The 27,689-nt window shown below is 42.9% G+C and overlaps 1 protein-coding gene across 1 annotated transcript; it reads right to left on the bottom strand.

Moving 5' to 3' along the window:
• Positions 1–167: 167 nt before the first annotated feature.
• Rab1a (RAB1A, member RAS oncogene family) lies at positions 168–26,298 on the bottom strand. The gene is made up of 6 exons (XM_052199640.1): positions 26,065–26,298; positions 9,975–10,047; positions 6,307–6,402; positions 4,045–4,140; positions 2,488–2,619; positions 168–1,929 (listed from the first exon to the last, which is right to left on the bottom strand). The coding sequence occupies exons 1-6, from the start codon at positions 26,085–26,087 to the stop codon at positions 1,732–1,734; spliced, it is 618 nt and encodes a 205-aa protein (XP_052055600.1). The 5' UTR covers positions 26,088–26,298; the 3' UTR covers positions 168–1,731.
• Positions 26,299–27,689: the final 1,391 nt, after the last annotated feature.

Genomic DNA, 27,689 nt, shown 5'->3' with positions numbered 1-27,689 from the left:
AATGCTAATGTCTGCAAGAGACTTTGTTTCTCACAGTAAGACAAAAGCAAAGTCTAGGATCTCGAAGGTCCCAGTTAACAAAACTTTCACACATGCAAATTTCACCGAAATAAATATATTATTTCTCCCATCATTCCCATCTAGCGTTCATGTTTTCAGTTAATTTGGGGGGGGGGGGGGGATAGAATTTCTACAATTAGGGCAATCACATTTCCTGCTTTCTATTCTAATGCTTAAAACTCTCCTCCAACATGAGTCATACAATTGGAAAAAATAAAAGTTGACACCTGGAAGTAGAGGCAGGAGGATCAGGAGTTCAAGGCCATCCTTGGTTACAAGTGAATTTGAGGCCTCTTGAGCTATGTGAGACACTGTCTCAAAAAATAGGTGCAGTCTGGGACATGCCTTTAATCCCAGCACTTTTGAGGAAAAGGCAGGTGAATGGGGGGTGGGGGTGAGGGATGGGGGGCAGCCTGTTGTACATACTTAAGTTCCAGGCTAGCCAGGGCTACATAGTGAGACCCTGTCTCAAAAAAGAAAGGGGAAAAAAGCCAGGCATGGTGATGCACACCTTCAACCTCAGCACTCAGAGACAGGTGGATCCCTGAGTTCAAGGCCAGCCTGGTCTACAGAGAGAGTTCCAGGACAGCCAGCGATACACAGAGAAACTCTGTCTCCGATAGCCAAAGAAAAAAAAGAAAGAAAAAGGTGTGTGCACCATCAGACTCAGCATGAAGAAACAGCAGCACATATACCAGATGACTGCCTGCGAGGGAGCATGTGTGCTCTCCATCTACCACAGATGCATGAACACGGTGCTGCTGGTGAAGCCACTTCAGATGCTCTGGGCCGGAGATGAAGCTATGAAGCACACATTCTTTCCATACAGTTTGTGTTCCTTGAACCAATGAAGTTGGTGAAGTGTCTACACAGCACAAAAGCTTCACTGGGTCACTCATCAGACCCTATCACTAGAAAGCAAGCAGACCCCGATGTGTGCTATTAGGATAGGTCTACAGTGCCCTTGCTGCACACACATGGCTGCTAAGGATAATGCAAAGCTCTATTTCCCTTTAGTCATAGGAATTAAAACAATACTTATCACCATACAGTTTGATATTACTTCCAATAAGTACAATATTTATTAAACATATCTTCAGTTTTGTTACATAGTGTGCAACAAATTACAATATTCTGCAGCCACAAATTATATGCAGAGTATGAAGAAACTATTAATCAGATAGTGTAATCTTTCCATTTATAACTCTACCAGGAAGAACTAGCAAATCAGATCTTACATAGAACGTCTCACTAAACTTTATGCATGGAAACTGACAGACACTGGTTGTGCTGTTTGATACAAAATGGCTGAACTTCATCTTCAGAAGACTAAACCCAACATCTAAACATGCCAATATAAACATCAAAACAAAATATATTCTAACCAACCACGGGAAACGATCTGGTATCAGGAAAGCAACAAGGATTACACACATTATTTTATAAACCAGCACACAAAGGTTTAAAACAGTTCTGAAAATGAAGTTAGCTGTCTTGAGTCAAGGGAATAAAAAAAAAAGTCAGTATTGACCATTTACAATCTCTGACCTTGTGGAAACGGTAAGAATCTGTTGTAGTGCAGCTACATACAGTACAATTCAGGCAATTTTGTTTTTTCACTTGGGTTCAGATTGAGAATTCATTGCTGTGAGAAAAGGACGGAGGCGGATTTTAGCAGCAGCCTCCCCCTGACTGCTTGACTGGAGTGCTCTGGATTTTAACATTGGACTTCTCGGCACCACCAGCTGTTGCTCCAGGACCCATTCGTTTTTTAATCTCAGCTGCCATCGTCATGAAAGACTGTTCTACATTCGTTGCGTTCTTAGCACTGGTTTCCAAAAATGGAATTCCAAGGGAATCTGCAAATTCCTGAGAGAATAATAAGGCACAATGAACAATGGAAACTTTTTCTGACTTAGTCTGTTACTGCCTTCTGAAATGGGAATGGGGGACTCACTGGCTTTGACAGGGTGAGGCCGTCCCCATAATTAAATTCAGTGTTGTACTGGCTGGTTTTGTGTGTCAACTTGACACAGGCTGGAGTTATCACAGAGAAAGGAGCTTCAGTTGGGGAAGTGCCTCCATGAAATCCAGCTGTGGGGCATTTTCTCAATTAGTGATCAAGTGGGGAGGACCCCTTGTGGGTGGTGCCACCTTTGTGCTGGTGCTCTTGGGTTCTATAAGAGAGCAGGCTGAGCAAGCCAGGGGAAGCAAGCCAGTAAGAAACATCCCTCCATGGCCTCTGCATCAGCTCCTGCTTCCTGACCTGCTTGAGTTCCAGTCCTGACTTCCTTTAGTGATGAACTGCAACGTGGAAGTGTAAGCTGAATAAACCCTTTCCTCCCCAACTTGCTTCTTGGTCATGATGTTTGTGCAGGAATAGAAACCCTGACTAAGATAAGTGTCAAAGTCAAACCTCATACATACCTTTGCTGTTGTGTAGTCTACTACTTTCTTTGTGGTCAGGTCACATTTGTTCCCTACCAACAACTTGTTGACATTTTCACTGGCATAGCGATCTATCTCCTGCAGCCACTGTTTGACATTATTGAAGGACTCCTGCGGAGAGAACAGTGATGTGGTTGCTTGAGGCCACTGTTGCTCTAACTAAGGAAAGAAATCAACTATACGAGATGCACACCCAGTGAAAGGTAAGAAAGACTCAAAGGCCTGACGTGAAAGTAGCTTATTTGGAAGAGGAAACAGTTGAAGTTTAGTGACAGGCAAGCCCAAAATTTTAAAATAGTGACAAGACATTGACTGGAATTGACAAGCTTTAATTCCAGTACTTGGGAGACAGATACAGACTGATCTCTTGAGTTCCAGGCCAGCCCAATCCCCAGTCTACAAAAGCAGTGACAGGTCAGGCAGAACTACACAGTGAGATTCTGACTAAAAGGCAGTGGTGGTGCACGCCTTTAATCCCAGCACTTGGGAGGCACAGGCAGGCGGATTTCTGAGATCAAGGCCAGCCTGGTCTATGGAGTTAGTTCCAGGACAGCCAGGGCTACACAGAGAAACACTGTCTCGAAAAAAACAAAAATAATAATAATAATAATAAAAATACTGGTTATAGAGAACAACAATATCAGTACTATTATTTGGTCTAGGGTCCACCTCAATGGCTGACAATTTTCTGGTCATACAGAAAGTCCTGATCTTAAACCCCACTACAAGCAAAATAGGGGATGGAGAGGAGAAATCTACTAAAAAACAGGCAACGTTTTTCCCTGTTTTTCACATAAAAATGTTTTATGTTACGCTGGGCATGGTGATGAATGCCTTTAGTTCCAGCGCCTGGGGGACAGAAGCAGACAGTCCTCTGAGCTCAAGGTCAGCTTCACCTATAAACAGCCAAGATTACAGGGGAACTTGTCTTGAAGAACAAACAAAAATTATGGTAATATGTAATTTTTGTTATACATATACAAATACATAAACATATGTATATGTTGTACATATACAAAAATGTAGTCTAGATGGTAATAGGCTACATGTTTAAAATTGACAAGTTGCGTCTGCTTTGGGTGCTTTGCCTTACTGAGATGAGATCTTGCTATGCGCCCAGGCAGGCCTCCATCTCCTGGGCTCCTGAGATCCTATCTCAGCCTCCCAGTCGCTGAACTGGAGGCACAGCGCATCATGCTAATGTAGCATTTCTTTCCCTATTCATATTCGCTTATCTTTTGCTTACAATGGTAAATGGTAAGTTATCTCCAAATTAACTATATAATTCAGATAGTTCAGATTTAACATTTGCTACAAGAAAATGAGTTATTATTTGTTTTTATTTCTTGAACAGTAAAAATAAATTTCTGACAAAATGTTATAGGGCTATTCAAAAGCATTCAAGGACAGCCTGTCCACATAGTGAGTTCAGGTTAGCCAAAAAACTACACAGTGAGATTGTGTCAAAATCCACACACATACACAAAAGTGACTTCCTACTTTGTTGGTAACACATCACACTGTCTAGGAACTTACCTGATCTGTCACATCATACACAACTATGATGCCATGGGCTCCTCTGTAATAACTGGAGGTGATTGTGCGAAATCTTTCCTGGCCTGCTGTGTCCCACTGTAGAAAACAATCAGGGAAGGCAAGCAATTCCATTAAAACATACTTGGAGGGAAGGACAGGAGAAAATTGTACATTAGAATTTGAAATGCCAGCCTCAGCTTCCTTCTCGGCTGCAGCCCTGCACACAGACCAGGCTCTGCCATGCCCTAGGGTAACAAGGAGGGGGCGCTCCCTCAGTCTGAGCAAGACTGCTGGAAGGAAAATGTGTCTAAACACCATGAAAATAGAACTCACTATTACCAAGTAGAGAAGGGGCATGGAGAGATGGCTTAATGATTAAGAGGCTATATTGGTCTTCCACAGTACGTGAGTTCAAGTCCCAGGCCCACATTAAATGGTTTACCAATGCTTGTATCTAGCTTCAAAGGCATCCGGTACCTCTGGTATACACTTATACTTAAGAAAAATATTTTTTAATAGGGAAAGAAAGGCAAGATAGGCCAGCAAAGCCATGCAAACCTAACAGCCTGAAGCCAAACCCTAGAACCCATGATAGAAGGAAAAACTATAAAAAGTTGGCTAAGTAGGGTAGTTAATGCCTATAGTCCCTACACTAAGGAGGCAAAGGCCTCCTCTGTGGGTTCAAGAGCCTTATCTATACAGCAAGTTCTAGGTCTCTATAGTGAGAGACCCTCTTTCAAAAATAAAACTCCTCTGACCTCCACAGATGTGCCATGGCATAGAGGTCGCACAAACAGTAATAGGGCTTTTTTTTTTTTACTTTGTTTTGATTTTGGTTTTTTGAGATAGGGTTTCTGTATACTCCTGGCTATCTTGAAACTCATTGTGTAGACTAGGCTATCCTCCAACTCAGAAATCCACCTGCCTCTGCCTCCCCAGTGCTAGAACTAAAGGTGTACGCCATCATGCCTGGCTTATAATTATTATGTTTTTAAATAAAAAAATGTATAACTCATTTTAAGGATACCTTACCATTTAGGCGCGTGCGCACGCAAACGCACACGCACACGCACGCGCGCGCGCACACACACACAAACTACTTTCAGGGAAATGTGAGAACTAGATATAAGATATTAATGTTAATTCTGTTAAATATAATGGTGCAACAGATAAAAATGCAGATGCATATTAATTATAGCAAGTCATATATAAATACACGTATCATTTTTTTTTTTTTTGGAAAAGTGGGCATAGTGGTGCATAACTGTGTCCCAGCAGCAGTGAGGAAGTGAAGAAGCAAGAGATGACCACAAATTCAAAGCCAGCCCAGGCTACATAGTAAAGCCTGTCTAAAACAACCCTAGAGCCTACAACATTGAAGTTTCCAGATGAAGCCGGGTGGTGGTGGCACACGCCTGTAATCCCAGCACTTGGGAGGCAGAGGCAGGTGGATTTCTGAGTTCGAGGCCAGCCTGGTCTACAGAGTGAGTTCCAGGACAGCCAGGACTACACAGAGAAACCCTGTCTCAAAAAAACCAAATCCAAAAAAGCCAAAAACAAAAACAAAACAAAAAAAAAAACAAAAAACAAACAAAAAACAAACACAGCCATGTTGTCAGTACCTAGGCTCATACTGAAATACTGAAAACACGCTCACTTGGAGTGGGAGTAAGGGACGGATAGGGTCTGAAGAGAGCACAGGGCACATGCTGAATGGAGGGCTATGGTCCTCCAAGTCTGACCATCTTTTTTTTTTTTTTTTTTGAGAATAAAACAAGCATATTTTAGAGTTTCCTTCCAATAAATTCTGTGTTTCTACAGTTGGAATATATGATCTTAAAAAAGGAGAAAGCCCCTCAGAACTAAAACGTTGTCTGTAAAGCAGAGGCGAAGAGGCTCCCAAGGTCCCTGCTACCATACCCACTCGGCACAGAGGGACACACAGAAGATGCCAAGTAATACTGTGAGACAGGGAAAGCTCAGACTCCTCACTTAGTAGGTGAGGAGGCTATCTGTGATTATTAAATAAAGTCTGTATTATTTAATTACTTAATTAAGTCTGCTTTACCAACAATTTCAACCAAGAGGACTGAGCTCAGCTCCATGTGAACTGTGCAGACTTGGCATATGGGAGAAACACGAGAACACGAGGAAGAAGAAAGCCTAGGAAATGCCTTTTGGTCTAAGATCTGTCCCAGTGCAGGACTCTGCTAGCACCGTGAACACCTAATGCTGCTTTACAACAGTCTCCCGAGGACTTACTATCTGAAGCTTGATTGTCTTCCCGTCTAACTCTATGGTTCGGATCTTGAAATCCACGCCAATTGTGCTGATGTAGCTTTCCGTATACGTATCATCCTGCAGGGGAAACAGTTAATGAAATCAGTGTTTAACAGAGAAAATTTGTTAAAGCTTACTACTGCATTATAAACGAAGTTTTTAACATTTGACTCCATCTTGTTTTGCATTGTAATTATCTCATTATAAAATACAAATTAGTTAGAAAGGTTTCTTTTTGCTTTGAGATATTTCTCAAGTGTTCTTTTTTTTTTCCCATACATCCGTAATGGTTTGTATATGCTCAGCCCAGGGAGTGGGCTATTAGAAGGTGTGGCCCTGTTGGAGTAGGTGTGTGTGGGCTTTAAGAACCTCTTCCTAACTGCCTGGGAGCCAATATTCCACTAGCGGCCTTCAGATGAAGATGTAGAACTCTCAGCTTCTCCTGCACCATGCCTGCCTGGACGCTGCCATGCTCCCACCTTGACGATAATGGATTGAACCTCTGAACCTGTAAGCCAGCCCCAGTTAAATGTTGTCCTTATAAGAGTTGCCTTGGTCATGGTGTCTGTTCACAGCAGTGAAACCCTGACAAGGACAGCATCTCTTGGTATATTCTTTACATAAGTCAGGAAAAGATTTTCTAATTGTCAGAGCTCCTCCACCCTCCATGAGTTTTCCTAACTGCCAATCAGTAAAGCTCTTGTGACTCAAACATTCAATTCATTAACCACAAAACAATGTTCGTTTCATTTTCCTCTTGGGGATGTCTGTTTTACATCCTGGTTGAGTTTTTAAGTTGAAATTTAATGCATGTAAGGATCCCTCATTTAGTGTACAACTCAGTGGTTTTCAGTAAACACATAAAGTTGTATAACCATTGTTTAATTCCAGAATATTTTACTACCTCAAAAGGAAACTCATTAGCAGTTTCTACTTCCCTTTCTTTCAGATCATGGCAACCAACTACTTACTCAGCGGAGCTTTGCCTAGAGAACATTTCATAGACAGGAAATCTTGCTGTTAGCTCCTGCTAGCCTCAATCATGCTCCTACTCAGACGCTGGAATGCTGAGATCACAGGCTTACCACAGCTTACTCAGATTAATAGTTGTTGTTTTTAATATATCACTTTATTAAATTGGGCATGGTGGCACACACTTTTAATCCCAGAATTCAGGAGGCAGGGATAGGCAGATCTCTATGAATTTGAGGCCAGCCTGAACTATAATAGTGAGTTCAGCAAAGGGTACATAGTGAGACCCTGTCTCAAAAAAATTATTTGCTGTGTGTGTGTAGACATGTGTGTGCCTAGTTTGCACATGTGGAGGTCAGAGGACAGTCAGCCAGCCTTCTCCTTCCACCCTGCCAGGCCTGCTGGACACAGCTCAGGCTCCCGGATGGTATTTACCTGCTGCGGAGTCAGTTCACCAGCCGTACTTTTTTTTTTAACTAAGTCCTTTTTTGCAGCTGAATACAAGCCCGTTGATACATTTTGTTTATGAAAGAATGTGGTAGTTTCACCATTTGGGGGTCATTATCATGCTGCTTGTCAATCCCCCCACCCCCACAGGGTTTCTCTGTGTAGCCCTGGCTGTCCTCGAACTTAGAAATCTGCCTGCCTCTGCCTCCCGGAGTGCTGGGATTACAGGCATGAGCCACCGCTGCCCGGCTGCTTGTCAATTTTTAACCCAATGTTTCTCTTTTTTGGGACATGCCAATAACCTCAGTACTTGGGAGTCTGGGGCAGAAAAGTCACTGAAAATCTGAGGCCATCCTGGTCTAGGAACTTAAAGGCCAGCCAGGGATACGCAGTGAGGCTCTAGGAAGAATTCATGAGAGCCCCTGAGATGGCTTAGAGAATAAAACTGCCTGCCACTACCAAACCTAACAACTTGAGTTCAACCCCTGGGACCCAAAAAGTACAAACAGGGAACCAACTCCTATGAACTGTCTTCTGACCATCAGCCCGATACTGTGTGTGTGTGCATTCCCACCCCATGTAAAAATACACAGAAAAACAAGGAACTGGTTGGGTTGTGTGTGTGTGTGTGTGTGTGTGTGTTGTTTTGTTTTTTCGAGACAGGGTATCTCTGTTTGGTCCAGGCTGTCCTGAATTCTCTCTGTAGACCAGGGTGACCTCAAACTCAGAGATCTACCTGCCTCTGCCTCCCAAATGCTGGAATTAAAGGTATGTGCCACCATCTGGAGTAAGTAACTTTTAAAAGAAGCCTTCATTTAAATAATAAAAAAAAAAAATTCCAGGGCTGGAGAGATGGCTCAGTAGTTAAGAGCACTGACTGCTCTTCCAGAGAGTTCAATTCCCAGCAACCACATGGTGGCTCACAGTCATCTGTAATGGGGTCTGGTGCCCTCTTCTGGAGTGTCTGAAGAGAGCAATGGTGGTATACTCATATGCATTAAATAGATAGATAGATAGATAGATAGATAGATAGATAGATAGATAGATAGATAGATAGATAGATAGATAGATAGATACTTTCTTTTAAAAGGGGCGGGGGTAGCTGGAAAGATGGCTCAGCAGTTAAGAGCACTGACTGCTCTTCCAAAGGTTCTGAGTTCAAATCCCAGCAAACACAGGATGGCTCACAACCATCTATAATGAGATCTGACGCCCTCTTCTGGGGTGTCTGAAGATAGCTACAATGTACTTACATATAATACATAAATAAGTCTTTTAAAAAAAAAAAATTCCAGAATTGGGGCTGGAGAGATGGCTCAGTGGTTAAGAGCCTAGCTGCTTTTCCAGAGGTCCTGAGTTCAATTCCCTGCAACCACATGGTGGCTTCACAACCATCTTATAATAGGATCTAATGCCCTCTTCTGGCATGATGGTGTACGTGCAAATAGCACACTCATACATAAATAACTCTAAAAAAAATCCAGAATGGATGATTAATCATCACAGAACTATAAGGCAATACCTAAGAGAATTCTGCAAACAATGATGAACCTCAACTATTACATAAACTGCTAGGCAATATGGTAGCCACTAGCCCAAGGGGCTTATAAAATGAGGAACTAAAATTTAAAGTTAGAGTAATGTTTAAAGTTAAACATTCCTCTTTGGTCTATTAAAACTATAACTTGAGTCTTTCTTTTCAGGTCACTTTCAATACAAGCCAAGTGTCTCACCGTCCTCTCCACCTGTATAGGAACCAATCAGCACTCTATAAAGAACACTAGATACTGACTTCCTCAGCCTGCTTTGCACTGCTTTCTTGGCCTTTTCTTTTCTTTTTTCTCTCTTTTTTTCTTTTCTTTTCTTTCCCTTCCCTTCCTTTTCCTCCCCTCCCTCCTTCTCTACTTCCCTCCCTCTCTCTTTCTGAACTGACTTCAAGCCCAAAATGATGCTCCTCCTTCACCTCCCAAGTAGAAAGATTACAGGCATACACAACCATACCCAGCTTTCCCTCAAATTTCTCTTAAAAATAGCATTTATTTAACAGTCCATGATACCACTGAGGGTGGGACACAGTGTTTGGGAGCACTCAGATATATAAACTCTGAAAGAATTAACTCTATATAAAATTGTTTGATTATCTAACTAAAACAAAACAAACAAAAACCACTGCATTATTTGTACAACTAAGCACACCATCATTTGTAAGAAGTATTTTAATTCCAACTTACTGCAAACCTAAGGAGAAGGCAAGACTTTCCAACCCCAGAATCACCAATCAGAAGTAACTTGAATAAATAATCACTGCAAAAAGAGAAGGAAAATCACATTAATAAAAAGCATGTTGTATTGTAAGTTCTACAAGAAAGCAAAGCTAGTTACAAGCAGCTCTCCTAAAAAGACTCCAGGTCCTAAAAAGGCCAACAGCACCCCTTAGTACACAGCTGAACACGTGACTTACTCAAGTAAAGTAGGCATGCCACATTGGTCTCGCTGATGAGTGGACTTCCTCTTCCAAAGAAAAAAACAACAGGAATCTCATATGATTCCTATTTTGAGTGGACTGAAGAGACTTGTGCTAATCAAATCCCAGCCCTCTACCCTGCACACTAGAGAAGGTTATGTTGCACCCAGTAATATTAGCCTCTCCTGGCTTAGTGGCCCATGCTAACAATCTCAGCAAGCACTTGAGAGGCGGAGACTGCAGAATCATGAGTTTTAGGCCAGCCTCCGCTACATAATAAGTTAGAGGGGCCCGCCTGGAACACATCAGACTCTCTCTCAACAACAGAGTCTCTTTCAAATACGAAAACCGAATGCCTCACTATGCAGAGTAATCCTCCAGTGAAATAATTTCTATGAGCCTTCCCTAGACCTAGGTCTAATGTCCCCTCCTGTGGCTGGATGCTGAGCACTGGCTCCTCTAGCAGAGGACCCGGGTCTGAGCTCCAATACTCCCAGGAACTCCATTCAGTCCCAGGAGTTCTGATGCCCTCTTCTGGCCTTCCAGGGCACTGCATCACATGGTACACAGGCTGGCAAAACATATACATGCCGGCAAAACACCCATACACATATTTAAAGCATCTGAAAGCCTATATTTTGAATGTTGAACTCTAGAAACATAATAAAAATGCTACCAACATTTTAAGCTTATTGAAGTAAGTCTTCAGAGACCCGGGCAAGTAGGTTCTGGAGCTAGAGATAATAGCTATGGGTAGAGAGCTCACCAGGCATATACACTCTATATTAAATCCCCAAGCTGGGCACTTGGGGGGCATGTTGGCTCTGAGCTAGTCATGCTGGCATGCCTCTAAGAGGCCAAGGTAAGACTGCTAATCTACACAGAACGCTCCAGACCAACCTGGGCTACAGGGTTAAAACCCCATCAAAAAGGGTAGGGGGGAAACTTGGTAGACTCTGATTATACATATATTCATCAGTGTAACCACAATGCCTAAAATGAAAGAGAAATTTTTCTGAGGTTTTTGTTGGTGCTGTTTTGATTTAGCTTTGTTTGTTTGTTTTTTCCACTATGTCCTAAAATTTGCTATGTAGAGTAGGCTGTTCTCCAACTCAGAGAGACACACCCAGACTCTGACTCCTGAGAACTGAAAGGCATGTGACAGTCCATCCAGCTTTCTTTTTACATTAACTGTGTGTGTTCATGCACACCCCATATGGAGGTCAGAGGACGCCTTGCAGGAGTTAGTCCTCTCTACCATGCACATTCTAGGAAATTAACTGAGGTTGTCAAGCATGATGGACAAGTCTTTATCCACTGAATCAACTTCCTGGCCCAGAAATGAGAATATTTCAAAGAGAAACTGTAGCTTCCCTTTAGCTAGGCCACTACTGGAAACAACAGACCGCAGGGCATTGGCAGGTCCTCCAGGAATCTCATGCTAGAAAAGAAAAGCACATAGTTCTAGCAATTTCTCAGACCACCGTAGGATGAGACTGAAGCCAGACAACAACAGGCAGAATTCACCTTGGCAGACTGATGGGTTGCACAGAACTCTGGCGCTCTGCTGTGACCTCAGCCTCATGTTGGAGCCCTAAAGAAGGACTCCAGTTGTTGTTAGAGCTTTTTGCCCCTCTTCCCAATGTGTCACACTGAGTAAATGTCCCCCTTTCTGCTTTTTGCTATTAATTTGGCTCTTTCATCTCTGGCTTACTAAAGATTAATGGCCGAGCCTAGCTTGTTGGGGCCACCCGTGGCACAGGCTTTGATTTCCATTCCAGTATCACCACTGCTGGGACTAACTCAAAAACCATCCCTAAAAGTTATCTTCCACGGCCTAAAGGCGGCAGATAATCTGTTACTGTCTCCCAAAGGAATCTCCCTCCTTCCTGAGCCTGACTACTTCCATAGTCTAAGCACTTTCAAAAAGAACACAGCCCAAAAATCAAGACTATATTTTCAGAAGGTACACTTCATTTTTAGCTTTGATTTAATTTAAAAAAACTTATCTATTAAATTTAATTTTTATTATAGAAAGTATAATTTCAATGTAAGCAAGATATACAACTTTTAGAGATAATTATCTTTGTGACTTTTCATAAATTATTACCTTTATCTATTTGCATAGTGGTATGTACTATTAAACATCTTTTTTATTTTACCAGATTATGACAGTATACTTACTCATAAATATATCTGAACAAAAGAATTAGAAGGATAAATTTAAACTGCTGGTCAGCAGTAAAACAGAAGTCACAGAAGAAAATCAAAAGCATTTTTAAACAAATCCGTACTAGGGGCATAAGAGCTCAGCTGGCAGAACATATGTCTATCACACATGTACTCTACATTCAATCCCCCGTACACAGCTGCACATGCCTATAATCCCTGTACTTGGGAAGTAAAGGCAGGAAGATCAGAAGAGTCTAGACCAGCTTGAGCTACATGAGACCCTACCTTTAAAACAAAAAAGTTTCAGGGCTGGAAATGGCTCAGTGGTTAAGAGCACTGATTGCTACTCCCCGGTCCTAGGTTGGATGCTTAGTACCCACAAGGCAGCTCACCTCCTCCAGGCTCAGAGGATCTGACACCTTCTGGACTCCGGGACACTGAATGCACATGGTAAACAGACAAAACACCCATATTTATATAAATAATAAAATGCTTTTATCAGTAAAGGAGGGATAGGTATGTATAGCTTAACAACAGAGTACTTGCCTAGCACATGCCAGACCCTAAATTTCATGTCCAAGCCTTTTGTTTGTTTGTTTGTTTGTTTGTTTGTTTTGTTTTTGAGACAGGGTTTCTCTGTGTAGCCCTGGCTGTCCTGGAACTCACTTTGTAGACCAGGCTGGCCTCCAACTCAGAAATCCTCCTGCCTCTGCCTCCCAAATGCTGGGATTACAGGCGTGCGCCACCACTGCCCAGCTTGCCCAAGCCTTTTACAAATCAAAAAGAAACACAGACAAGTTGCCAAGTTTTTCCAATTTGACAGAACAAGCATACCCTCCACCAGATGTCCTGGGTCCTGTTTACAATAAAGGACTGAACTGGGGCCACCAATGATGCCTGAAGTGTCACTGCTTTTATTTATTTATTTATTTTATACATATAGTATATTGTGGCTGTCATCAGACACACCAAAAGAGGGCATTAGATCCCATTACAGATGGTTGTGAGCCACCATGTGGTTGCTGGGAATTGAACTCAGGACCTCTGGAAGAACAGTCACTGCTCTTAAGCACTTGAGCCATCTCTCCAGCCCAGTGTCACTGCTTAAAGTTTTAACAACTACTCTGGTTTATTCAGCACAAGGATGTAACAAGGGTGACAAGGATGAAGATAAATAAACACTGTTACTAGCTATAGCACTGACCTTTTAAAAAATATCATTTAACATTCTAAACTTTTGCAAATGTTATTTTGAGCATGGACTTTCAAGGACTTCACAGCCATTACAGAAACTGGGGTTGGTGGTACATGCCTATAATCCGGCACTCTGGGGGCTGTGGTAACAAGACTGCCGGCCACCAGTTCAAGGCCAGCTTGGGTTACCTTGGAGACTCTGTTGTCTCAAGACAACAAAACAAAACCAGAGCCAGCCAACCAAAACTAGAGGTAATATTAAAGAGCCTAGCACTTAAACCATAAGCTTTACTAGCAAAACAGTGGCATGAAAAAGATAATTTATAATTATCTTTCCTCGGGTCTTTTAAAAAGATACAATAGCAAACTAAAGGCTCTCTCAAAGGCAAAGCCAGAAAAAATTTGAGCCGCAAAGTATATATAACCACATTTTAGATTATAACTCAAATAATACATATATAACTTATTCGTTGTGGTGTAAATGGTTAAGTAAATTGGAGAAACAACTCTTCCTTACAGAATCCCCATGCACACACACAGAAGGGAAACAGTAGGTCACCAAGAGGCAAACCTGCAGGCGAAGTTAAAATGAGTAGGTACAACTTAAGAGAAAAATAAGGTATTTGTGTGGCTTCAAATTATATCCTCCCTTTATTGCACTGGTGGGTTCTGTTGTTGTTGGGAGGAACTTCTTATGAAACAGGGTCTCATGTAGCCCAGGCACCCATCTGACTCCAAATGAAGCAAAGGCTGTCCAAGAACTCTTGATCGCCCACCCTGCCCAAGAGCTGGCTTTACAGCCATGCACCACGCCTGGCATTACATTGCTGCTGGTTTTAGCATATTCAATTCAATAATTGCTTTAAATCCTCCTTCCCTGGGAGATGAAGCAGCACTGAACATTACAAATCTGGTCAGTATCTAATAAAACAGAGAAAGGACGAAAGGTACTTTAGAAGCACACTAGTGTAAAGGACTCTAGCAATTCTCCCAAAGTCATTTCCAGTGTGGGCAGTTATAAATACAACAATGTTCCAGTAACAGCAACACCAGAATGACAGCAAAATACCACACACTGGTTATCATTAGACTTCTGATACAATGTAGTGAATAGAGAGCACTGACTTCTGTGGCATTTTCCCAAAATCTAGAACCTTAATCTAGTTATAAATTAATCAGATGAATTCATTATACCTGTAATTCCAATACTTGAGAGGCAGAGACAAGGATCAATACAAGATAAAAGCAACCTAGTGAGCTCCAGATCAGAAAGGGCTACACAGTAAGACCCTATCTCAAAAAAGGAGAAAGTGGTGTGTCTGGAAGGCAGCCCAGCAGTGAGCTTCTTACAGAAGACTAAGGCTCTGTTCCCAGCTCCTACATGGCAGCTCACAATAATCTGTAACCCCACTTCTAAGGGATCCAACACTCTCTCCTGGCCTGTGCTGACATCAGGAACACATGTGGTATATATACAAACATGAAGGCAAAAACATACACATAAAATAAATATAAACAAATCTTTAAAAAAGAAAAATAAGGCAATAGACAAATGAAAGTAAGAGGCAGTGTAAGCACACTTCAGAGATAGCCAGATCAGGGCTGAGGATAGCTCAGGGGGAAGGAAGAGTGCCTGAAACTGGCAGTGGTGACCGCACGGCCTGTAATCCCAGCACTTGGGAGGCAGAGGCAGGCGGATGTGTTCAAGGCCAGCCTGGTCTACAGAGTGAGTTCCAGGACAGCCAGGGCTACATAGAGAAACCCTGTCTTGAAAAACCAAAAAAGGGGCTGGAGAGCTGGCTCAGTGGTTAAGAGCATTGACTGTTCTTCCAAAGATTCTGAGTTCAAATCCCAGCAACTACATGGTGGCTCACAACCATCCTTAACAAGATCTGACTCCCTCTTCTGGAGTGTCTGAAGACAGCTACAGTGTACTTACATATAATAAATAAATAAATAAATAAATAAATAAATAAATAAATAAATCTTTTTAAAAAAGGAAGAATAGCTGCTTAGCGTGCATGAAGCCCTGGGTTTAGTCACCAGTTCCACATAAACCCTGTCTAAAGACACATGCCCAGATTGTGATCCTGGCCTGTAGAAGATAAAGAGGGACCATTAACTCAAGGGCATCCTCAGCTAAATTGTGAGGTTAAGGCCAGCTCTGAGTACAAGAAACCTATCTTGGAGCTAGAGAAATGGCTCAGGGATTAATGGCACACACTGTTCTTTCAGAGGATATGAATGAATCCCAGCTCCAGGGGGATCCCACGCCTCAGTCCTCCCCAAGCACCTCATTAACATTCAAACACTCCCACACAGATATACATATATACAGATAAACTAAAAAAAATAATAAATAAACTTTTGGGGCTTGAGAGACGGCTTAGTAGTTAAGAGCACTGGCTGCTGTACCAGAAGACCTGGGTTCAATTCCCAGTACCTACACTGCAACTCACAACTATCAATAACTACTTCCAGGGGATCTAATTTTTCTGGCCTTCACAGGCACCAGCCATATACATGATTCAGGTGTATATGCAGGTAACACAGCCATCCACAGAAAAGACAGACAGACAGACAAGTTTTAAAAAGAGGAACCTGTCTTAAATAATAACTGTTGATCAGGAGATGCTGGCACACCTTTAATCCCAGCACTCAGGAAGCAAAGGCAGGAGGATCTCTGTGAGTTCAAGGCCAGCCTGGACTTCAGACTGAATTCCAGGACAGCCAGAGCTACACAAAGAAAACCTGTCTCTAAAAGAAAAAAGAAAAAGAGGGGGCTAGAGGGATAGCTCAGTAGTTAAGAGCACCGACTGCTCTCCAGAGGTCTTGAGTTCAATTCCCAGCAACCACATGGTGGCTCACAACCATCTGTAATGGGATCTGATGATTTCTGGTGTGTCTGCAGAGAGCAGTGGTGTACTCATATACATAAAGTACATAAATCTTAAAAAAAAAAAAAAAAAGAAAAAGAAAAAGAAGCAAAGAATGAATAAGTAACTATCTATCAAAAGCATTAAGCCAAGCACATGCCTATAATCCTTTAATGCCTGTAAAACTCTGGGGACAGCAAAAGAATGCTCTCCTACAAGTTTCCCGTCTGCTTCAGGCCAACAATGGCTACATAAGTAGATCCTGTCTCAAAACAACAAAAGCCCTAACAAGTGTCAAGACCATGAAAAAGGAGAGGCCTTGGACAACAAGGGAGCTGAGGTGGTAAGTAGAACACAGATTTCTGGACTGAAGCCTAGCCCAGGAAAAGAGCATTAGTGGAAACAGCAATGCATCCGAATTTTAAAAATTTCAATTAAAAATTAATAAAAACCAGCCAGGTGGTAGAGGCTCACACCTTTAATCCCTGCGCTTGGGAGGCAGAGGCAGGCAGATTTCTGAGTTCCAGGCCAGCCTGGTCTACAGAGTGAGTTCCAGGACAGCCAGGGCCACACAGAGAAACCTGTCTCGGGGGAAAAAAACAAAAAACAAAAAAACCCAGCTAGGCAGGGCACACTTGTAATCCCAACACTGGGGAGACCGAAGAATCACTGTGGCTTCTTGCCAGCCAATCTGACCAAATCAGTCCTTTTATTCACATGAAACTGTAAATAAATGCAACTTTGACACTAAGTCTTTAGAACTGAGACTGACTTTTTCAAAAATACTTACTAGTATCCATTAAGTATGGACTTTAGCATGGCATTTCCTATCTATCTTGGTCACACTCACATGGCCCTCTTATCCTACTCCCAAGGCTCACTGACTTCAACTAATCCTCCCTCTACTTCCATGGGAGGTGGGGTAGCAATGATGTCATTAGGGTTGTTTACAGGAGCTCAGGCACCTTGCCACTACCACTGAGGAAAATATATCTCCCTCCTCTAGCAAACATTAGTTCCTGAAGATTCTCAGGGAAGGCTGTATTGGAGAACCCCTTAATAATCCAAGACAGGAAGTCAATGGTTCAATCTTGCACAAGTGCTCATAGTTGCTCCCAGTTCCAGAGTGCAATGGCTTGCTTCCATGGCTTTTCACTCTCAGACATCACCACGTCTAAGGTCCCAAGAAAAAACATCCAACAGAAAAGAAAGAGAAAAACAAAACAGACAACTTAAACACTTAGGAAAAAGACCAACCCACACAGTATTTAACAGAGGTCAAAGGCCACTTAGACCTAACTATAGATTTCATATTCTGTAGCTGCTGCCGTCTCTACCTTTTAAGACTTAGAACTGGAATTTGCAATTCTGCCTCAGCCTTCTCAGTAGCCTAGGCATGGACCACCATGTAACTTCACAAACCCTTCTTGTCAGAACGATGTACCTAAGACTCCCAAACTTCCTCTGCCTACTCTAAGAGTACAGGAACATGTCATTAGTCCCTACTCAAAACACCCCCTTTCCTGTTTTGAAATCTCTCTCCATTAGATCCTGGTGGCAGACATTTAATCTCAAATGACCTGGAAAGCTAAAACAGGAGTGTCATGAGTTCAAGGCCTACCCAGCTACAGAGGGAGCTCCAGGTCAGCCTGAACTCCCCTTTTGACCCTGTGTGGAAAAAAAAAAGGGAGACAGCTCAGTGGTAAAGTATATGCCTAGCACGGAAAAATTACCTATTAAAATCCCCAGTACAAAGTAAGTGTGTCAGGGCTGGAGATGACTCACAGATTAAGCGCATTGGATCGTCTTACACAGGCCTCAGTTCAATTCACAGCACCCACTTGACCACTGCCTATAACTCCAGCTCCAGCAGATACGATACCTTCCCAGAGACATGCATATCCAATACACATAAAAATAAATCTTTTTTTAAAGTAAGTATGTGTGTGTGAAATAAAAAACTTCTCCATGAATACTTAAATGAATATTTAAAGTAGATGTTCATCTAAATGTTATCTGGCTTAAATTCAAAAATTTTAGGGTTGGGGGGATGCACTTGGAGGCCATAAATTCAATCCCTGTTGGCACGAAAAGCAGAGTTTTTTCCCCTTAAATTATATTTAAGGGTGCTGAAGAGAGAGCCCAGCATTTATGAGCACTGGATGCAGAATGTTCCAGAGGATCCAAGTTCAATTCCCACAATTCCAGTTCCAGGGGACTCAACTCCCCTTTCTTTGTTTTTGTTTTTGTTTTTTTGGTGTTTTTCAAGACAGGGTTTCTCTGTGTGGTCCTGGCTGTCCTGGAACTCACTCTGTAGACCAGGCTGGCCTCAAACTCAGAAATCCACCTGCCTTTGCCTCCCAAGTGCTGGGTAGAGGCGTGCGCCACCACCACCCGTCTAGCTCCTCCTTTAAAAAAAAAAAAAAGTTTTATTTATTTTATGTAAGTACACTGTAGCTGACTTCAGACACACCAGAAGAGGGCATCAGATCCCATTACAGATGGTTGTGAGCCACCATGTGGCTGCTAAAAATTGAACTCAGGACCTCTGGAAAAGCAGTCAGTGCTCTTAAGAACCGAGCCATCTCTCGAGGCCCACAACTCCCTTTTCTAGCTTCCTCTGACACTAGGCATCCATTAGGTGCAGACAAATATGAAGGGAAAACACCCATGAACATAAATACTAATTTTTAAAAAAATTTAACCATATTATAGTACCAAAGCAGCAATTTCAGCCCCAACTTCTATAGGAAGCCAAGAATAGGCTGACCACTCCCTTCTCCTTAAAAGACAGAGGGAGTCATTTGCCAATGTCTCTTACTAAGAATCTCCAATGTGAAATTCAGACAGGGAGTAATAAAAAGTAAGTCACATCTAAAATAGCTCACAAAATGGCACTCAGGTTTTCATTTTCTCTTCCATCCTTCTACTCTTTCTCTGAGACAAGACTGTAGGCAAGGCTGCCCTGCAACTGACACTGGCTTTAAACTCCTGATTCTCCTGGGTACTGAGATTTGCTGCCTGAATATTTTGTAAAGATTCCAAACAGCTGCCTGTCTACCTGACAATTACAGGATAGTGTTGCTCTAGACACTTAAAAATCACATTCTACACAGTAAGAGTCCTAATTACTGCCAGGCAGTGGTGGCGCACGCCTGTAATCCCAGCACTCTGGGAGGCAGAGGCAGGTGCATATCTGAGTTCGAGGCCAGCCTGGTATACAGAGTGAGTTCCAGGACAGCCAGGACTACACAGAGAAACCCTGTCTCAAAAAGGATTAAAAAAAAAAAAAAAAAAAAAAAAAAGAAATCCAAAAAACCAACAAAAAAAAAAAAAGAGTCCTAATTACTTTTCTTCTTCCAATTTTTGTCCAGTGGTTGGAGTATAGACAGAGGCCATCCACTGGCCTGTGCAAGTACTGGATTTGATTACCAGCCACATACACACTCCCAAACAAAATAGTAAAAAACAACACTCTAATGAAAACTACATGAAAGTCAGGAAAGATATTAATACACTGTCAGACAGATAGCTGATTAGCCCAATTTTATTATCAAACACTTAAAAGGGAGAGGCACTTAATTGAAGCAGCTCTAACTATTTTGGAAAAGCAAAGTACTTAAGATTGCTAACATTTCAGGGACTCAAGTCTGGAGTTCTAAAGTGGAGGAGGGAAGGGAAGAAACGATTACTATCACTGAACTGCTCTGCACAGGCTCAGGGAAGGCTGCTCACTTTTAATCTGAGCATCTGGGAAATGGGTATTCAGTCATTCCAATCTACACAGTGAGGTTTGGTTTGGTTTAGCTTTTTAAAAGAAAGCCCAAGCCGGGTGGTGGTGGCACACGCCTGTAATCCTATCACTCTGGGAGGCAGAGGCAGGTGGATTTCTGAGTTCAAGGCCAGCCTGATCTACAGAGTGAGTTCCAGGACAGCCAGGGCTACACAGAGAAACCCTGTCTCAAAAAGGGAAAAAAAAAAATCCCCCCCAAAAAAGAAAAGAAAGCCCAGGCTGGTCTGGAATTCACTATGCAGCCCAGTTTAGCCTCAAACTTCAAGCAATCCTCTTGCTTCAACCTCCCAAGTACTAGACTCACATGATGAGCCACCATACTATGCTATTTTGTCACTTTAACTAATGAACAAACCTGATGACTTCAGTTCAATCCGTAGGACCCACATGATATAAGGATAAAACTTACCCTGTGTCTGTCTGTCTGTCTGTCTGTCTGTCTGTCTCTCTCTCTCTCTCTCTCTCACACACACACACACACACAAATAAATAAATAAATAAATAAATAAATAAATAAATAAATAAATAAATAAATGTAAATTTTTCAAGCTCTAGGACTACATCTTGCGCCATCACCACCCGGATCTATTAAAAATTCTTTGAACGTTGGTGGCTAGGAGATGTTTCATTATGTGTCTGTCAAGCATGGGCACTAGAGTTAGATCACAAGCACCCACTTTATTTAAAAAAAAACAAAACAAAACAATTGGTGTGGTGTCCCATACCTGTCATCTCAGCACCAGGGAAGTAAACACAGGGAGATCCTGCAGCTAGCTAGCCAGCCAACCTAGACATTTCTACAAACCCCGGATCCCAGTGAGAAACCTTGTCTCAAGAAAATAAATAGGGGCTGGAAAGGTGGCTCAGTGGTAGCAACCATCTATAATGAGATTGGATGCCCTCTTCTGGTGTGTCTGAAGACAGCTACAACACACTTATATATAATAAAAGTAAATCTTAAGCCGGGCAGCCGGTGGGGCACGCCTCTAATCCCAGCACTTGGGAGGCAGAGGCAGGCGATTTCTGAGTTCGAGGCCAGCTTGGTCTACAGAGTGAGTTGAGTTCCAGAACAGCCAGGGTTACACAGAGAAACCCTGTCTCGAAAAACAAAACAAAAAACAAAAGAAAGAAAGAGAGAGAGAGAGAAAGAGAGAGAGAGAGAGAGAGAGAGAAAGAGAGAAAGAGAGAGAGAGAAAGAAAGAAAGAAAGAAAGAAAGAAAGAAAGAAAGAAAGGAAAGAAAGAAAGAAAGAAAGAAAGAAAGAAAGAAAGAAAGAAAGAAAGAAAGAAAGAAAGAAAGAAAGAAAGAAAGAAAGAAAGAAAGAAAGAAAGAAAGAAAAGCAGGCTGGAGAAGTAGCTCAGTGGTTAAGAATACTGGTTGTCCTTCCAGAAGACACTAGTTTGTTTCCCAGCAACCACATGAGAGACCACAACTGTCAGTGATTCAGGCGGCCTCTTCTGACCTCTTAGGGCACTGCATGCACACAATAGGGGGAAACACACACATAAAGTAAAAATAACAAAAGGTAAAAATAAATAAAATGGACAGCTCCTAAGGAATGAAAACCAAGTTGCCACCAAATACATGACACATGTACACACATAAGCTCACACTTATATTCAGCACCAAGTAAAATATGCACACAAGTTTAAGGCCAGCTGGTAGAATACTGGCCTGTAACACACAAAGGTATAGGTTCAATCGCCAGCGTCTCACATCTCTGCACTCAGCAAAGACCCAGAGGGTCACAAGTTGAAGATTATCTTCAGTTATAAAGTGAGCTTGAGGCAGGGCTGGAATCCTTGAGACTCTGCCTCAAGATAAAAAAATAAATAAAACTTCCCTAGAGCTAATAGACAACTACTTCTTGTATGAAGATAATATGAAGTCTGTGTTTATTTCTATCTATTTCTCTTTCAAGACATGTAGCTGTTGACAGTCTGGAATTCACTAATGTAGACCAGGGTGGCCTGGAACCTTCATTGACCCTCCTGCCACTCACTGCCTCGAGGGCTCAGATTACAGGCTCTTACACCCCTGGCACCAGTTAAGTATTTTTAATCAGTGTGTTGGAATAATCACTGCCTGCTTCACAGCCTACCTCTGAAAATCAAATCTTGGACCAGCAACATATCTGAGTGCCTACAGCCGAGATTAAGACAGCTAGATGATCACCAGGTCCCACAGAGCAGACAGAGAACTGACTCCTGCAAGTTGCCCTCTGACCTCCACACATTCACTGTAGCAATCATGTGACACCCCCTCTCCAAACATACAATAAATGTAAAAATAAATAAATAGGGCTGGAGAGATGGCTCAGCTGGTAAGAGCACCGACTGCTCTTCCAAAGGTCATGAGTTCAAATCCCAGCATCCACATGGTGGCTCACAACCATCAAGTGATCTGACACCCTCTAATGGCGGCTGAAGACAGCTACAGTGTACTTACATATAATAAATAAATAAATAAATAAATAAATAAATCAAAGCTTTCTTCATATCTCCAGAAAAAAAGTTTGGGCCCTTTCCAGATACTGTACCACAGTTCAGATCACACTTGCAGTCAAATGTGTTTCAGAAATTACTCTTTATTCCTGTCATAAAGATAACAGGCTTTGTTTCTCCCAAGTTAGTTTTTCTAATTAGTTTTTCTTCAGATCATAAAGAGAAGAGAGAGAGAGAACACACAATGAGACGAATTCTAACTTAATCATTATTGTTATATTGCTTGCACTTATGATAGCAATATCTATCATCACCTCTAATCTTAAGCAAGTTTCATAAATCCTTTTCTCAAACTCCTGGACAATTTATTACATAGTCTAGAATGCAAATATAAGCCAGATATTGGCATACTTGAGAACTCAGAAAGAATGACTAAATGACTGTCCATTCAGGGCATGGTGACTCGTATCTGTAATGTCAGCACTTGGGAGGCAGAAACAGGAAGACTGCTGCAAATACAAAGTCAGCCTCATTTACACAGGGTGTTTCAGGAAAGCCAGGACTACATCACAAAGAGATCCTCTCTTAAAACTACGGGAGGAGAAAAACAAAGAATTATCTTTGCTATTTATCTGCCATTCCTCTTCCTTTTCCAGCCTGAAAAGTCTTCCTTGTCCCACTTCTGTGCTAATAATTCTCTTTTTTACACTGTATGTTTAGATTACTGGGGGGAGGGCCATGTGTGGAGAGACCAGAGAACGAACTGCAGGAACCAGTTCTCTCCTTCCACCATGTAGGTCCCAAGGATGGAACTCATAAAGGTGGCAGATGCTTCGTCTGCTGAACTACCTGGTGCACTGGTAATTTTTTTACTTGTCTCTTCTACAACAGTCTTGCAAAACGCAACAGCTGACCAGAACGAGTGACTCTCCCCTAAAGTCACTGTTCTGATCCATGCTGCACATCAGTATGCTTATCTCCTAGTATTTGACATGTATAGAATCTATTTTATATGTTACATCACAGGCCCCTTGAGGCTAAGGCCACATTCCTAAGCCCTAGCTTACTTTAACACTATTTATGCTACTTACAGCATGATCTAGATAGCTTTCCAAAAACATGAACCACACTACTACCTTAATAGGTAGTAAAAATGACTGGTTTTTATACTACTTTATAAAAAGAAAAACAAAGTCTGAATAACATCAAATTTTTGTCACTTAGTTAAATCTCTTACAATATTAAAAAATATACATAAAACAAAGGCTGGAGAGATCGCATAGTAGTTAAGAATGTGCATTATTCTTGCAGAAAACTTTAGTTCCATTCCCAGAACCCAATTCTGCTGGTCACAAGTACTCTAACTCAGCTCCAGAGGATGTCTCTAACCTCAGCAGTCCTCAACCTGGGAGTAGCAACCCCTTTAGGGGGTCACAGGACCCTTTCACAGGAGTCACATACCAGATATCCTATATCAGATATCTATATTATGATTCATAACAGCGAAATTACAGTTATGAAGTAGCGATGATAAATGTTATGGATAGGGTGTCACCACAACATGAAGAATTGTACTGAAGGGTTGTAGCATTAGGAAATTTTAGAAGCATAAATACACATGTAACAAATATAGGACTCTTCTCAAATAGAACAGGAATCTCAAATAAAAATTAGAAACCTTCCTAATATAACAAATTCATGTTCTTTTCCGTTTCCATAAAATCTAATTACGAACCCCAACTCAACTTTGCTTAATTAAACTAATTTTGTCCTGGAAGAGGGGCTGCCAACACAGCAAATGTGTCACCATATGAAGTATTCCCAACTTCTTAAAGAAGTACAAAAGCCTGGACTAACCACACAGCTCTGTGGATAAAGTGCTTATCTGACTGCAATCCCATGAAGCCACAAAGGAAGAATACGCCCCCAAAAGTTGTCCCCTGACCTCTGACTCAAGAATGATGGCACCTGTTTCTCCTACAATCACAAGCACCACACACACACACACACACACACATACACACAATAAAAATATAGTATGTAAAATTCTACCAAGATACTAAGACTTCTACTTAACACAAACAAACAAACAAAAAACCCCATTTCAGTATTAAATCACAGTCTTAGAAAACTTGAACTTAAGAGTGTCTTTTGCAAGAGCCATGTGACACACACATGACAAGTCAGCTGAGCTGATGGATGGACTTTCATGGGGACACACTTAGCAGTAACTGACCAAGGAAACAAATAAGCCCAGCTTTTAGGGCAATACTGATATCTCCTATTAAAAACAAAGAAAATCCCTCTCCCTTAAAGATTTCTGACACTAAAGTATAATATAATAAAAGTAACATCTCTTCAAGTTATTTTCATATATGGAAACCATAGAACTTTGGTTCAAAGACAGAGCCTAACAATGTCTATCCAAGAAAAGAAGAACAGTCCCATGAAAGGTGCCAGGTGTGTCACATCTGCTACAGTGACTTCTTGAGTAAGCAAGAAAAAGGAATGCATTAACTTTTCATGACACGTCATGGGACCTCATTCCCTATCTTCAGGCATTCAACCAGGTAATCTAAAACCTACAGCTCTATCATCAAAGGCCCCATTAGTTTCTTTTCAAAATTGTCTGCAAACTTGCACTTTAATTTGGTGGTACCAGGAAGACATTTCTAGTTTATTTTTAGTTCAGTAGTGTTGTTGCTACTGTTGTTCTTAACCTACTGGAGACAAAAGGTGACTGGGAGACTCATGTGTCCCCTAAAACAAAAATTTCACAAACGTCCAGGATTTTAGAAGGGTCACATCTCACAATTCTTACAGAACTCTTCCAGGAGGCAAGGCCAAAAGGAAACTAAACGTTGTAAATAGCTTCTCACCATCTCCTCATCCCCCTCGAGCCCACGCAGTCCCAAGAAGCATCCATATTACCTAAAAGCCAACCGGGAGAGCGCTCCAACAAGCTCGGGATTTACGAGTAGAGCAGGTTTCCTCCCTGCCGACGCTGACAGCTCCGCAGAGCCGGCGCAGGGTCTGACAGTGTCCTCTAGCAGAGCTCCCCCACCTACCTCCCCTTAAAAACAAGTCCTCCTCCGGCCGCCGCTGCCTCCAGAGACGCGCCCCTCCTGGCTGCTGTCCGAGGCCCATTCCCCAACGCCCAGCCGCTGCACCTAGCTCCCCGCCGGCTGCGCCCGGGACCCGGCCCGCAGGCCCGACCCCTCCCCGCTGCGGCCCTCGGCCTTCAGACAATGGGGCCCTCAGGCTGCTCGGTCTCGTTCGCCCGGCCGACCTTCCCAGGGCTGCGCAGCGAGCCTCCCGGCGGCCCTCACCCCCAGCCGGACGCTCTCACCCCGGCCCGCCCCGGCTCTCCTGCACTCACTATTCGGGATTCATGCTGGACATGTCACTGCAGCTGCCGCCGCCGCCACCGCCCTTGCTGACGCAGCCGCCGCCCCAACTCTCCGCGCCACGGGTAATGGAAGGGGAGGAATGAGCTAAGCTGTTCCGGTAGAGCAAACGTCGACCCCACTCCGACCCTTAGAACACAATCAGCAGCCGCCGCCACTCAGTGATCGCTTCCACCCAAAATGGCCGCCGGCGAACCAGGAACTGGGGAAGCCTAGGCCAAGGGGCCTGTCGCGGCCCAGAGGGCGGCAGCGTCGCGGGGCACGCTGGGAAAGAGAGTCGTGAGCACACCGCGCGCTAGGCAGCCTGACGGGGCCGAGGCCAGCCTGGACTCAGCTTCCCACTAGGCCCCGCGCCCTTTACGCATGCGTACTTGAGAGCTTGTCGCCCGCCCCGTCCCGATTCCCTCACCCCCACACCCCGCCCTTCCTGCTCCCCTCCCCTCTGGCCTGCTGGCTAGGACTTCGCTCGGACTCCCCCTAGCGGATTGGCTAAGGCCAACCGGGCTGTGTTGATGTCATCAGTGAGACGTGGCAGCAGGGCGAGTCTGTGCCCCACCAGGAAGGGAGGAGGAAGGAACCCGGCGGAGGGCGGTGCCGCAGCAGAGGGGGAGGGGGCTCCCCGAAACCCTGGAGCCGAGTGAGGAGGGGTGGAGACAGCTTGATGACCTCTGCCGGACACCAAGAGGGTCTGGGGCTGCTCTAAGGACACCAGGGAACTCAAGCAGTCTCTGTAGACCTTGCGCGTTCTCACTCACCCGACTCCTTTTTAAATTTTTTTTTTTTTACCGTTTTACTCTAGCAACTTGATGTTGCAATAACTGCAAATGGACCCTGCTCTAGTCTCTCTTCTGACCGCCCCCTCCCGTCCCCGTCCATTTGCACGCACAGCCAGCTTTACCTGAAACTGCCCCATCTCGACCTCCCAACCTTTAAAGGCACCTCATTGTGTTGTTGAGACACAAGCTAAAGTCAACCTTAACCAGTCTTCCTACTTGAGGCCTAGACTTAAAAGTTGAATTGGTTTTTGGCCTTGGGTTGGGTTGGTTTGTTAAGTTTGGGGGCAAGGGGGGGCGGGGAGTTGCAGCTGTTTTTGCTGCTGTTTGTTTTTTATTAGTTAGTACTAATTCTGTGTCCGTCTGCAAAATTGGGCAATAACAAGTTTTTTTAAAGCCGTGAAACTCTTCATTATGGACTCCAAAACTATTAGACCTAATGGTCTTAACTTTAATCAGCTCAGGAATTTAAATCTCCACTAAACTTTAACGCATTATCTTGGGTTATTTATTACAAAGGGCATAGTATAATACACTGTCCAAAGTTTATCTTCCAACTTGTTCTAAGCAAGAATATTATCTCCTGAAGTCAACTGTAGATTTACTTTTAATTTCTGAGACACCAAAATATGCAAAAGAGGCTGTTCTCATGTCTAACCATAAACTGAGAACATTTTTACACATCCCTCTGGAGTTCCTCCATGTGTCCTGATACCCTCATCAGACCGTACATAGGTTTTGGGGGAAGGGAGGTTGTTAATGTTTGGGTTTTGGTTTTTGGTTTTTTGAGATAGAGTTTTCTCTGTATAGCCCTGGCTGTCCTG

The sequence above is a fragment of the Apodemus sylvaticus genome, chromosome 11, assembly GCF_947179515.1.
Source record: "Apodemus sylvaticus chromosome 11, mApoSyl1.1, whole genome shotgun sequence".
NCBI lineage: Eukaryota > Metazoa > Chordata > Mammalia > Rodentia > Muridae > Apodemus > Apodemus sylvaticus.
This window is presented reverse-complemented; position numbering and strand designations above follow the sequence as displayed.